General features: G+C 47.7%; 1 protein-coding gene across 1 annotated transcript in view; it reads left to right on the forward strand.

The window, feature by feature from the left end:
* The window catches only part of adamtsl3 (ADAMTS-like 3), a gene marked incomplete at its 5' end in the record, with an annotated part of 79,601 nt that overhangs the window by 825 nt on the left and 63,776 nt on the right, over positions 1-15,000 (forward strand). The window contains 4 exons of the mRNA XM_079737009.1: positions 167-294; positions 6,298-6,343; positions 9,653-9,892; positions 14,402-14,528. Of these exons, the coding sequence (XP_079593135.1) occupies positions 167-294; positions 6,298-6,343; positions 9,653-9,892; positions 14,402-14,528 (541 nt within the window). The remainder of the gene's footprint in view (positions 1-166; positions 295-6,297; positions 6,344-9,652; positions 9,893-14,401; positions 14,529-15,000) is intronic.

The raw sequence follows: 15,000 nt of genomic DNA on the forward strand, positions 1-15,000 counted from the left end.
CGTGTCTGTTTATGTCTGTCTGTTTGTTGTTGCGTTGTTGATGTTGTCGGCCCGTGTCCATGTTGTTTTGTTTTTCGTATTGTTTTGTGTTTCCATGCTGTGCGTGTTCTTCGTCTGGTGTTTGTATTGTTTTATTGACGGAATTGTTCCTGTTGTTTGGCTCCAGGCGTCCAGGACCACTCGTTCGGACGAGGACAGTGACCTGGGATGGGATGCCTGGGGGCCCTGGAGTGACTGCTCGCGGACCTGCGGAGGGGGAGCGTCCTACTCGCTGCGCCGCTGCCTCAACGGAGGGTAAGTCCTTCACCTGACGGGTCCCCTGGTTTAGGGCTGGCGGATCGATTCCATCAGCAGACGTCCGGGTGGACACTCCCGCTTGTGATGGCACTAAAAGGTTGATTTTTACGTGGCTCACTCATCTGTTACTCAAGTCACGTCGCAGAGGTACAACAGCAATAGTTGACTACTTGATCCAAAATGACTTGCGGTGAGTTTCATATAATTAAGTAGCACGTCGGGGTTAGGCATCTTGCTCGAGGATGCTTACAAGCAGACTGCGGATGTTGGAGTTTGAACCCGCAACCTTTTCAGATAGGAGTGCAAACATCTCTGTCACGTTTTGTAATGTATCAAGTCCCCTGTGTCTTACCTGACTGGTTTATAAATAAGATCAAATTAGGGTTTTCTGCGGACCAGGTGGCACAACTACTCTGTCGCAACGTGAACACTAATTGTTTTCAATCGTAAAAGAGTAGTTTAGGTTTTTTGGATAATTAAAATTGGTCTTTTCAAAAAGTTTCATGAGAAAATGTTGCTCAAAGCCCATTCTCACAGAATCAATAGCTGTTTTGAAAATATGCAATCTTAATTTAATGGTACATGCTGAGTTAGATGCCTGATAGACAGCATCCGTGAACAAACATTTTTAACTCACACAGATATTGATTTAACAATTGTTATTAGGACAAAAACACTGGTGACATCCTCCATTCAAACATTCTCTCCTATGTATCTTACATTCTCACCTAAGTAGCTATAGCTATATAGGTATCTCTTTCGGCTGCCTCCGTGTCCGCCAATTTTGATTTTAGACTGCTCCCTGCTAATTTCTGGCCAATCATAGCATCTACTCCGTGATTGTTAAAGACAACAAAACAAACAGAGCTGGGACCTCTCTTTTTGGTTGTTTATTTCCAAATACTTGCTCTCTTCTGCTCTTTTCAGCCCTCTCCTCTACTCTTACCTACAGCACCTCTCAAACTAATAAATAAAGGCAAATGGAAAGACAGAAAGAGTGCAAAAAGGATAAACAGAATAAGAGGAGGAACGGATAGGGCAGTGGAAGCGTGACACAGACCAGACGTGCTCTCCATGTGGAAGAACAAGTGCGAGTCAGGCAGCGAGGGGAGGGACGGGGAACCCCCCAGAGAAAGCTGGTCTGGGTCAGGAGGAGGACGCTGTCCACCAGACTTCCCTCACACTGCTAAATGCATCAGCAGGGAGAAGGAGGGCCCTACGGGAAGGGAGAGAGAGAGAGAGGCAGTGAGAGACAGAGAGAGAGAGACATTGAGACAGAGTTAGTTTAAATAATAATGTATTATGTCCAAGGCCCGTTCTTGGTGTATCTCAGTTGATTCCAATGGCTGAGAGATTCTCGCCGCGAATGCTAATCCTGATCCTGCCACTAACACTGTTGCTGCCGCTAATACTGTTTCAAACGCTAACGCTGCTTCTTACACTAACAATGCTGCTGCCATAAACGCCGCTTCTACCGCCTTTGCTGCTTCTAGCGCTTACACTAATACTGCTGCTGCCGCTAACATTGATGCTGCCGGCAACGCTAATGCTGCTTCTATCGCTAACTGTAATGCTGCTGCTTCTGCTAATGCTGTTTCTAGCGCTAATGCTGCTTCTACCGCTAATGCTGCTTCTATTGCTAACTGTAATGCTGCTTCTACCGCTAATGCTGCTTCTATCGCTAACTCTATTGCTGCTGCTTCTGCTAATGCTGTTTCTAGCGCTAATGCTGCTCCTACCGCTAATGCTGCTTCTATTGCTAACTGTAATGCTGCTTCTACCGCTAATGCTGTTTCTATCGCTAATGCTGCTTCTACCGCTTATGCTGATTCTATCGCTAACTCTTATGCTGCCTCTACCGCTAACGCTGCTGCTGCTGTTGCGGCGGACACTGCTAGTGCCGGCGCTTGTTCAGGAAGTGTGACGGTTTGCAGGCTGTGACTGTCTGTTTACAACCCCCCCCCCCCGTACTCTCGTAACAACACCTTCCCTCTTCATTTGTTTCTATTCCGTCTGACAACGTGCCAAGTCGCTGGTCAACCATGAGCGAGGTGCGGAGAAACTCCTGAGCCATGGCTGCCAAAAGCCCTCCCTAACAACAGCTTTTACGGCCAGTGTTTAAAATACAATCAAACACACGTTAAACGTAACACACAGTGCCTTGTTAAAGCTGTGGCTCATTGGCAGCTCGCGGCTCATGGAATATGGATTTGCCATCTTTTTTTAGTTACATGGAGGAAACAATGGCAACATGAAAGTCCTACTCCACAGGGTTTAGAAGCCTTTAAAGTCTGCATTTGATTGCGCGTTTTGCCATATTCCAATGCTATATCTTACCCCCCCGCTGTCATAGTTACCAGATCTGAAGTGCAGCTGTGCGGCGGAAAAACGTCGCGTACATTGCAAACTGTTTCATCATAATTGTGTTTCTGTTTCCTTCCAACACTCCGACGTTCTAGCCCTTGTGTATGGTACGCACCCTGGTTTCTTCAGAAGGAGCTTTCTTTTGGCTCGCATCGACACTCATTCCCTCCTTTAGAGCCGAGCAACAATCTTCGGAGGAAGCATCTCGCTCTGTGATGCTAATTCAAAGCTACATATTTAGCCAGGTCCCCCTCCTCTTCCCCGTGCGTCCCACCTCACCGTTTGATGTTTGATTGGCCCCGGCCCCGGAGAGAGAGAGAGGGCGTAAAGACTCTCAGTTCAGTTCCAGCTCAGTGAGACAGGAGGAGGAGGAGGAGGGGAGAGGACCCCTGGTGGCCCCTAACCTCCGCTGAGAGCTCGCGGCGTCTGGAAGTGATCTGGGCCCTGATTTGTTCAGACTTCCTCCGCGCTGGGACATTCACACTCCAGCTATTAGAGGGAGGAAACAAATGGAGCTGCCGCACCTGCTGCGGCCTTCTGGGATGGGGACTGTGTGTGAGCGTGCCAGAGAGGGAGTGTGTGTGTGTGTGTGTGTGTGTTATCGTTGATTGTGCGTGTGTGTGTGTGTGTGTGTGTGTGTGTGTGTGTGTGTGTGTGTGTGTGTGCATGTGTGTCCGTGTGAGTTATCGTTAATGACTAAATGTCTGTCCGTGTGTGTGTGCATATGTAATCATCAATCATCAATCATTGATTTGTTCGTGTGCGTGGGGGTTTTATCATTGTGTTTTCTGTGTGTGTGAGTTTGGTGTTTGTCATGTTTTGTGTAAGTATGTCTGGAAAAGGAAGAGGGGGAAACAAAAGAGAAAGCGAGAGATGACCACAGCGCTCTCACAGATATCTCTCTCTCTCTCTCTCTCTCTCTCTCTCTCTCTCTCTCTCTCTCTCTCGCTCTCTCTCTCTCTCTCTCCCTCCCTCCCACACACACACACACAAAGGGATAAGCAGAGATTGAGAGTTAAGTGTGTCTGGCGCTCTTTATTTTTTCAACAATGAATGCTTCGTCGGTCCCGCCTCCACTGCTGATGGACTCCATGTCCCCCCAGCAGAGCACCTCTGCTGGGGGGGCTGTTTTGTGTTCTTGGAGCAACACCCCAGAACCAGGAGGCTACGTCTGCCTCATGGAGAATGGCCCTGCAAACGCTGTTTCTCATATGCATTAAATATGGTGGTTGACACAGTCGTGGTCTTTAGCATGCCAAGGCTCACATTTGACTTTATTTAGTCTGTAATATTGCTGGCATCGCAAGAACTGCTTTGGATTCATTCTTTAGTGTTTTGTTTTTATTATCCGTAAAATAACATATTATAAATCAAAAATGTTTTCCTTACATGGATTACTGATTTGGTCCATTACTTTTGGTCCATTACACTTGTTATTCCTTTTGAAAGACTTCTGCGTTAATATCACAGGTTAATAGCAAGTCGTTCCACACTGATTTTGGAAATGTTTAATCTGGCAATTGGTATTGTATATTCGTTTATGGGATAAAAGACTTGATGTGAATCCTAAATTGTAGAGAAAACTGTTTTTTGGTCAAGTTGCCTGATGGTTTAAAGTCACATTACCATGTCACATGACCAACTTGGAAATAGTGATGGGGCAGACCGCTCCCCATACATCAATCAGGGCTTGGAGGTTTTAGGAGGGAAAAGGTTAAGGGTCACTTCTATTTTGCATATTCATGATTCCCCGCATTCTTAATGAAGGTCAGGATGTCAACGCTTCCATGTTCAGTATTTTACTGAAGAATTACATGAAATAAATAACAAATAAAAGGTTAACAATCGTATGATCATAATGTAAAATATGAAATCCTTTATACCTACATTCAACTACATAATTCCTTCTTTAAGCCTTTAAAGATGGAGATTGAAGATTATTTTTAACTTGAGTGGCTTCAACAGTGGAAATCAATAATCAATAATAATGAAATTGTTTGTTTTGCAGCACAGCCATATTTCATCCATCACCATGGTAACCAATGACCGCAGCCTCTCATGTGCCCTTATAGGCGCTTTACATTATATACTCAGTACCAGAGGAAGGACTCACACACAAGCACACACACAAACAAAAACCAACATTTGCACATGCACACAGTCAATCATGAACACACACACACACACACACACACTGACACCCCCAAGACACACACAAACCCATACCCATACTAACTTGCCCACTTAGCCCATACATGCAAGCAAAAGTGCACCGATACACACACAGGCTCTCACACACACTCCTTTCTCTGAATTGATTGATGCACATGGACGAGGGAATGCTATTAATTGGTTCATTAATAAGAGGACCTTCCCGGCTGCCTGGTTTTCCTTGGAGCTGGCTGAATGGCTGCAGTGTGGTCTTCCCACTGCCCTAAATGGAGGATTAGACGAGGCCTTTTTACTGCAGCGCAAACAAGCTGCTACCAGTTTAGCCCAATGTTATTTTAAGCCAGCAGTGGATAGTTTTTTTTTTTTTCATCTGCTTTTTCTAGTCGGAGCTCCCATGGCTGCTCACACACACACACACACACACACACACACACACACACACACACACACACACACACACACACACACACACACGTGAACGCATGATCACACACAAACACGCACACATGGGCATATGTGCGCATACATGTGCACGCGCACACACACTTACAGAACCACACACATACAGACATGATGCACACAGTCAAACACACACAAAGACATGCACACACACACACACACACACACACATAAACATTCACACAGACACACACACACATCCGCACACACACACACAGCTTGGGCGTTGTTATTACTGCTAACAAGGTGGAACGGATTTAACAGCATGTCCACACTGTCGGGGGAGTACCGGGGTAATGGGGGGGAGTGCAGAGGGGTGAGGAGGGGAACTTTGCCCTTGCACATATGTGTGTGTGTGAGTGTGTGTGTGTGTGTGTGTGTGTGTGTGTGTGTGTGTGTGTGCGCGCATCAGAGCCTGCATATAACATCTTCTGGTCTTTGCCAAGTTGAAGCCCAGCGGTGAAGGGCTGAGACAGCTGCCTGTTTGATGAGGTGCGCTCACCCTGACAGGTGTAGACCGCGCGTGTGCACGCACACGCGGGTGTACGTGCGCACCCACGTGCACGGATCCATCCACAGCAGCGAGTCTGAGCGCTTTGTGTTTTTGTGTTTCACAGCGAGATTGTGTGTGTCTGTCTCTGTGTGCGTGTACACAGGTTCGTGCCTCAATTCATTCAAGGTTGTTAAAGAAATGGAAAATGTTACTTTCACATGGCATATGCTCCCCAATGTAATCCATAACTCTCATCAAACACCTGAGCTCTTATAACCACACTAAGCACCCCAGAGTGAGACAGAAAAGCTCCAGGACCATTATGGGCATGAAACCTTCTCCTCTCCTCTTTTCAAAGTTGCAAATCCTTGTTACTCAACTAACATCTCTTTAACCGCCGGATGTGTTGTACCACTCAAGCACACCTGCTCAAGCTGTCCGGAGATGCTTTGTCTGTGACTTCTACTCCTTGCCGATACAACGCTAAACGTTTTTTCTACTTTGCTCTGCAGAAACTGCGAGGGCAAAAACATCCGCTACAAGACCTGCAGCAGTACGGTACGTCTAGCAGCTTACCCTCTGCGCCACTCGGTCTGAAGGTCTTTTCAGCATTAAAGAGAAAATGTTATGCTTGGGTAACCCTAATCCGTTTTTCATTTTGAAACCGTTTTTTTTTTTTGGTACCAAGACAAATATTACATAATGACAATGATTTAAACAGCTTTTTAAAGGCATTTCTCTGTCTAAGGGTTGTTTTAAAAGCTAATGTTGGTGAGGACTGAGGCGATTCGAGCGGTGCTGGTATTGGCCGCTCTCCTGCTTAAGGAAAGCCACAGATGCTTTCTTTGGGTTTCTACGTTGATCTTGACATTCTGGAGCAAAACGGGACCCTCCAACACAGCTGCGTTTCAGCTACCTCACTTAAAGGGAATTAGAGTCGGCCGTCAGGAACTCTGCAGTGTACAGACAGGTGATTGTCCAGCCCCTGCTACTGTTTAGTGTGTCAACATGGAGTGATTGAAGAGGGGGGAAAAGGCATTGAATGAAATTAAACATGCACACATGCATATAGAAACATGTTTAAAATGTAGAAACTTAGATCTATATATCTGTGTACATAAATAAAGAAGTATACTTAAATGGAACAGACACTGTAGGAAGGAATATAAACCACATTATCAAAATTGCAATAACTATACACACGCACTCACACACACACTGATGATGGTACCACCAGTGTTTCCATCAACAGGGGATGAGTGTTCGCCCTCCCTCATGGTTTATTTCTGGCTGTACCCAGGAGTGGCAATGATTACAGCCATGTCTCTGGGGTGGGGAGAGTGCCCTGGATAATATTAACCCCATTGCTCCTCCTCCTCCTCCTCCTCCTCCTCCTCCTCCTCCTCCTTCTCCTCTTCCTCCTCCACCTCCTCCTCCTCCTCCTCCTCCTGCTCCTCCTCCTCTTCCTCCTCCTCCTCTTCCTCCTCCTCATCCTCTTCCTGTTACTCCTCTGCCTCCTCCTGCTCCTCCTCCTCCTCCTTCTCCTCCTTCTCCTCCTCTTACTCCTCTTCCTCCTCCTCCTCTTCCTCCTCCTCATCCTCTTCCTGTTACTCCTCTGCCTCCTCCTGCTCCTCCTCCTCCTCCTTCTCCTCCTTCTCCTCCTCTTACTCCTCCTCCTCTTCCTCGTACACCTCCTCCTCCTGCTCCTCCTCCTCCTCCTCCTCCTCTTCCTCGTACCCCTCCTCCTCCTCCTTCTCCTCCTCCTCCTCCTTCTCCTCCTCCTCTTCCTCTTACTCATCCTCTTCCTGTTACTCCTCTGCCTCCTCCTGCTCCTCCTCCTCCTCCTCTTCCTACTCACTCCTCCTCCTCCTGCTCCTCCTCCTCTTCTTACTCTTCCTTCTCCACCTCCTCCTCCTGCTCCTCCTCCTCCTCCTCCTCCTCCTCCTCCTCCTCTTCCTCTTACTCCTCCACCTCCTCTTACTCCTCCTCCTTCTCCTCCTTCTCCTCCTCTTACTCCTCCTCCTCTTCCTCTTACCCCTCCTCCTCCTCCGCCTCCTCCTCCTCCTCTTCCTCGTACCCCTCCTCCTCCTCCTCTTCCTCTTACCCCTCCTCCTCCTCCTCCTCCTCCTCCTCCTGCTCCTCCTCCTCTTCCTCCTCCTCCTCTTCCTCCTCCTCATCCTCTTCCTGTTACTCCTCTGCCTCCTCCTGCTCCTCCTCCTCCTCCTTCTCCTCCTTCTCCTCCTCTTACTCCTCCTCCTCTTCCTCGTACACCTCCTCCTCCTGCTCCTCCTCCTCCTCCTCCTCTTCCTGGTACCCCTCCTCCTCCTCCTTCTCCTCCTCCTCCTCCTTCTCCTCCTCCTCTTCCTCTTACTCATCCTCTTCCTGTTACTCCTCTGCCTCCTCCTGCTCCTCCTCCTCCTCCTCTTCCTACTCACTCCTCCTCCTCCTGCTCCTCCTCCTCTTCTTACTCTTCCTCCTCCACCTCCTCCTCCTGCTCCTCCTCCTCCTCCTCCTCCTCCTCCTCCTCTTCCTCTTACTCCTCCACCCCCTCTTACTCCTCCTCCTTCTCATCCTTCTCCTCCTCTTACTCATCCTCCTCTTCCTCTTACCCCTCCTCCTCCTCCGCCTCCTCCATCCTCCTCTTCCTCGTACCCCTCCTCCTCCTCCTCTTCCTCTTACCCCTCCTCCTCCTCCTCCTCCTCCTCCTCCTTTTCCTCCTTCTCCTCCTCTTACTCCTCCTCCTCTTCCTCGTACCCCTCCTCCTCCTGCTCCTCCTCCTCCTCCTCCTCTTCCTCGTACCCCTCCTCCTCCTGCTCCTCCTCCTCCTCCTCCTCTTCCTCGTACCCCTCCTCCTCCTGCTCCTCCTCCTCCTCCTCCTCTTCCTCGTACCCCTCCTCCTCCTGCTCCTCCTCCTCCTCCTCCTCCTCCTCGTACCCCTCCTCCTCCTCTTCCTCTTCCTGCCAGACAGAAGGCAGTGGCGCTGGCAGAGACTCTTGTTTAAGTTAGCGCTCTGCGTTTGGCGGGCCTTCACCCAGGAGCAGGGCTGCTTCAAAGTTGAGCTGGATGACTAACCGTTGGTGTGTGTTGGTGTGTGATGGTGTGATGGTGTGTGTGTGTGTGTGTGTGTGTGTGTGTGTGTGTGTGTGTGTGTGTGTGTGTGTGCGTGCGTGTGTAATGCTCATAAATGTATGCGTCTCGGCGATAGGTCAGGACGAGTGTGTCCAGGCTCTAAGGATACGAATTACTGAGTGCTGACAGCCAGTGTTTTTTTTATTTTATTACTGGTCCACATGCACTTCAACATGGGGAGCTTCCCACAAATACCCTGGACCAAAATAAGTGACCAGTAAAAATTGGACAGGCTGCCCAGTTAGCTTCTTTCCCTCACCCTGAACCGCACTTAACCCTTACCTAAGTTTAACTTTCTCCGTAGAAAATACCTAAAGCCTACCACTTATATCTTAATCCACACTTAACCATGTACAGCTGACCTAATCCCTTACTATAACAAATACCGACCACACAATCTCAATCATACACGATCATCATACCTAAGCGTAACCATTTGTAACCCAACCATACACCAATTCCTGCGTTCCTTATCCCTTTTAATTCAAAAAACTTCTGGGAATCAAACATAGAACCACAACCCTCTGAGTTTATCATGCTTAAGGTCATAAGATGTCCATCGGCTCTGTTTATCTTGTGCTGTGCTCGCCGATTGACCATGGATGTCCTCCCCTCAGCTCAATATGAGCCTCTACCTCTTCCCTTACCCCAGAAAAACCACCACCACCAACCCTACCACCATGCCCTCCAACCAACCCACTCGCTAACCCGTCTCATGCTTCCCCCCATCCCCTGCAGGACTGTCCGGCCGATTCCGGCGACTTCCGCGCCCAGCAGTGCTCGGCCCACAACGACGTCAAGTACCAGGGCTCGGCGCGCGACTGGGTGCCCGTGACCTACGACCCCTCCGCACCCTGCGCCCTCCGCTGCCAGGCCAAGGGCAGCAGCAGCCTGGTGGTGGAGCTGGCGCCCAAGGTCCTGGACGGGACGCGGTGCCGGGCCGACGCCCTGGACATGTGCATCAGCGGAGTTTGTCAGGTACCCCCGTGGGGTGATGAGGGGGTGCGACGTGAACCCATCGCGCTCTGTTAGTGTCAGGATATAGCAGTGCGTTAACGCGGTAAACGGTAAATGGACTGCATTTCTTTTTTTCGAACCGTTTGCCACTCAAAAGCGCTTTGCAATATAGCCTAGCATTCACCTATTCATGCAAACATTCACACCCTGACAACGGTGTCAGCCACGCGAGGCAACAGCCAGCTCGTCTGGAACAGTAAGGTTTAGGTGCATCGGCACTCAGCTTGGAGGAGCCGGGGATCGAACTAGCATGAAGGTGCTATTGATTTTAATGAAGGTGCACAAGGGTGTTCGTTGACAAAAGACAGCAAAACGATGTTGGTCGATTGGTTTTTCCCTTGCGTTGCCGATGAAATGACATTAGGATTGTGGAAGAAAGAGCTTATTTACAATCTATGGCATTTATTTTTTTTTATCAGGGAACCATGATGAATGATTTTATATACTGGCTGAAATAGTGTATTGTGGATAGAAAGTGGATAGATTATATTAGGCTACGGTTTGAAAAAAAACTCTCCATGCTGGCAGTCCAATGAATTGATATTGTATGAATGGGAGCAATCAAGGTCACAAAACAGCCAAGGTATACTGAGCCTCCTGCTCAACTGTATATCAGCCATCTGAAAATGAATCCCTCTCCAACAAATGATGAAACCATTTCAACCTAAACACCTCCCCTGAACAGAACAGACTATTCAAACAATCCACGAGGACGACCTTTTTTGGTCAATACTTTATACATCACTTGACGACATCCTGGACGTCCACCAACCGTAACCACGTCCGATTTTCTTTTATATCATTCCTGAGCCTTTCCATGGCAGTCGTTGTGTCCGTGGCCAATAGCGTCAAGCAGCGCATGGGAATGTGGGGACTCATAGCTGATGTGCTCAAACCCCTTACTCTTTATGCCTCGGTCCCCACAGTGCAGTAATCATTTCAAGGCTGCTATATTTAGTACAGTGAACGTTGCTGGAGTCGACCAAAGCACGTCTTTTTATTTTTGCTGTTGAACGGTTCCCTTTGCTGGGGGGTCTGCCGGACGATTAGACGCTGTCAGGGACGGGGAGATGGAGAGACAGAGCGAGAGAGAAGGGGGCTGATGTAAAAAAAATGTCGGATAAGCGACAGATTCGCCTTCAAGACCAATATTTATGCAGAGTCGAGCCAATGGTTAATGTACTGGACTAAAAGGAAGAGGATAAAGAGAAATAAAAAAATGGCATTTTCTATAATAATATAGGGACCAGAGTGAGTGGAATAGCAAGGACACATGAAACATGATTAAAGCCTGTAAAGGGAAAAGGGCGAATGCTGCTTAAGTCTTAAAGAATAGGCCTTGCCAGACTGGGGTTCCTCTGTTCCCGACGAGCATTAACCATGAACCATTTCCCCTTGAAAATGCTCTACTCGACCAATGTCTGCCACGGCAGAGGTCCAGAGTCTTCAGTCTGGGCAAGAGGCAGAGAAAGATTTGTGTTAGTGACACATGAAGGAACACTGCTGTCAATGTTCCCTCACCAGGGCTCGAGTGGGCTAACACCGTTCCCCCTTCCCTGCTGTCAACTCTGATTACTTTGAGGCCATTTTGACGGCATTAGAATTACCATCGACATGTTTTCCCCGTCAGAAGTGACTCTTTTGTTGCGGCCGTTTTTGTTAAACTGTTTCGTCCTCAGCTATTGTCTGCTATTGTGCCTCCGCAGACATAAACACATGCTAAAATAGAGAGACACACACACACACAGACACAGACACACACACAAGGACATAAACACACACACACAGACATAAACACACACACACACACACTGCTGTTATTGTATTGGTTACAGTCTTCATCTGGAATGCGAGTCCGTGCCAATACAGGTAGCAGGCTGTGGAGCGGTGGTCTCCATGCTTGTGAAGGGTGATGGATTGTATTTGTGCAGAGCTTTCATTTGGCTGCCGCTCTTGCTCGGTACAGAGGGAGCGTGTGTGGCTTATGTAGGAGTGTGTGTGTGGCTTATGCTCTTTATGAAGGCTACTGTTGAGCATCCGCTGAGGTGGTCAAAGGGCTCCAGCCTTCATCTCCTCCCGCTCTTTCTCGCTCTCTTTCCCATCCTCTCATCCTCTCCTCCCATCTCTCTCACTCGCCCTTTTTCCTCTGTATTTCTTCATCTCTCACAATTACTAATGCTCTCTTTTGCTCTCTATTGCCCTCTCTTTTCCTCTCTCATTCTTCATCTCCACCTCTCTCTCCCTGTGTTTCTCTCTCTCCCTGTCTCCCTCTCTTTCTATGTCTCACACTTACTGTTGCATTATTTTGGTCTCGTTTGCCATCATTTTCCCTCTCTCTTTCTTAATCTCTATCTCTCCTCCTGTTTTTCTCTCTCTCCCTGTCTCCCCCCCTCTCTCTCTATGTCTCTCAGCGGCCTTGTGCTCTGGCCAAGGCTCCCCCCTCCTGGGAGTGTCCTGGACCTGGTCCTGTGCAGTAAGACACCACACAGACAGACAGACGGAGAAAGCCGGTGAGTGTCTGAGACTGCTGCTCTCTGGCCACCCGGTGCAGCACAGCCTCAGCACTCCACCCGCAGCTAATAAGAGACATGTGCAGCACGGGGCAGCCCGTCAGACAGACACAGCAGACACAGCAGACACAGCACACTGGGGTGGAGACCTGGCCGACCCGGGGGAGAGAGAGAGAGGGAGAGAGAGAGAGAGGGAGAGGGAGAGAGAGGGAGAGAGAGAGAGAGAGAGAGAGAGAGAGAGAGAGAGAGAGAGAGAGAGAGAGAGAGGGGGAGAGGGAGAGGAAGATAGAGAAATAGAGATGGAGAGAGAGAGAGATAAAGAGCGGAAATTAGGTTTAAAGAGAGGGAGAGAATGACAGGAGGAGAGATCGAGATATGAAAGAGAAGGAGTGAGATGATGAAAGGGAAGGAGGGCGAGACACAAGATGAATTGTGAGGAAGAGGAAGAGAGACAGAGAGGAAGGGAGATCCAGGCACACAGAAACCCCGGTGGGCACAGTGAACATAGGTGTGTGGTGGTATAGCTGGGCTATACTGTAGTTTGTAATGACAGAATGAGGACAGCAACCCTCCTCCCATTCTTCTCCCCATGGACCTACAAACACACTTAATATGTATATACATGTTTATATATATATATATATATATATATATACAGTATATAAATACACATATATATATATATATATATATATATATATATATATATGCATACATACCTACATACATATACACATCTATTGTTAAAAGCTGTACATTGAACCAAAGTAATTCAGAGCAAGTCTTAGCAAATATATAGTAATGTGTGCGCGTGTGTTTGTGTGTGTGTGTGTGTGTGTCTGCGCATGCATGTGTGTGTGTGTAGGTGTGTGCCTGCCTGTGTGTGTGTGTGTGTGTGTGTGTGTGTGTGTGTGTGTGCGCGTGTGTGTATTATTGTGTTTGAATGCATTTTGAGGACCAGGAGGTTGTGTGTTCGCCCGCACCAGCATGGATGTAAAGCTTGCATCTCGCCGTGCTGTTAGACAGTTGCCAGCGATAATGGCTGGTATAGGTTTCTAGTATTCAGAGCCCCTGAAGCTGTGTCAGTCAATAGCCCCCCTTAACTCAACTAGAAGCTGTATCGTCTTGGTTTTCTAGGTCAACGTGTATCTTCAAGAAATTTATTTTAAGTATCAAACCGCTTTCTAAGCTCATGTTAGATTTGATGCAATGGAATAACATCATATCAGTTACATCTCGTGGGTGTCTGAAACATAGCTTTACTCTTTGTACATGTTTACTGACTCAGGTTTTTGAATGTTAATTGAAATTGAATGTACAGTAATTGGTTTCACTATGTTCGTTGTTGCTGTGAAATGTACTCACTTACCATGTAAAAAAGTAACTCTCCACACAACCTGATCGACAGACCAGAGACGAGAATGTTTTCCACAAAATTAAACTGTGCGGTTGCCATCGCAGCTCGACTGTAACACGGTTACGTTTAGTCGTTTTGCACCAGCGTTTATCCACTATGAAAAGCTCTGCATGAACAGGATTTAAAAGACTGGAGAGCCTGCAGAGTAGCTACGGGAATCAGGACACGAGGTTGAGGTAAAGTAGATTATGTTTTATTAGTGGCACTAAAACACAATATAGGTGTATCACAAGTACAACCAATTGTATTCTAAATTCATGATTTGCTAAAGCAATCGTTTTTATCTTACTGCATTGTTTTGTTGCGGCGTAGCGGCAGGTTTATATATAGTATTTATATGTTCACGGATATAATGCAATGGAATGAAAGTAGAGTGTATAATGTACACACCGATACGTGCAAAAGCAGTTGGCAAAGAGTGCAACGAGTCAATGACTCCACAGCAGAGTTGATGAGAACATTACTTTGGGATTTAAAAATGAAGCTGCCGCTGAACCTACCTCACCTGAAGCATAATCCATCCTCCTCCTCTTGTGGGTGCAGGAGGTGGGCTGTGACCGGCAGCTAGGCAGCGGCGCCAAAGAGGACAACTGTGGCGTGTGCGGAGGAGACGAGTCTACCTGTCAGCTGGTGCGCGGTCAGGCTCTACCGCACATGGCCTCCGAAGAACGTAGGTACCGAGGGGAGGGGGGGGGGATGAAAAATTAGGGGAGCGTGCATTTTCAATTTGTCTCTTCATCAACAAGCCATCCATCCATCACTTGTTTTTTTCACTTACATGGAGTTTATACCCCAAACTTCTGGTTTGAGGGCGTTGTAAACTCAGAGGTTTAGTAGAAGCGGAACAGTCACGAGGGATTTTACACAAAATAGGATTTACATTTCACCCACTTTTCTTTAAATACAACCCTAGCCTCTACTCCACTGGCCTTGTCCTTAAAACCTTGCTGTGCACAAAGAGGTGTCATTACTGGAGAGAGGATGAGAGCAAATCCTTGTGAGACACGCCAGACTGTAGCTAACTATAAATAATACATATTTGTATTCAACCTTTATTTAACAAGGCAGACGTGTTAGAGATAAGGAATCTCAACCTTGAAAAGCCAGACAAACATAAAACTTTCAGAGGGACATCATAAAAC

Source organism: Pollachius pollachius (genome assembly GCF_949987615.1).
Source record: "Pollachius pollachius genome assembly, chromosome: 5".
In the NCBI taxonomy this organism is placed as follows: domain Eukaryota; kingdom Metazoa; phylum Chordata; class Actinopteri; order Gadiformes; family Gadidae; genus Pollachius; species Pollachius pollachius.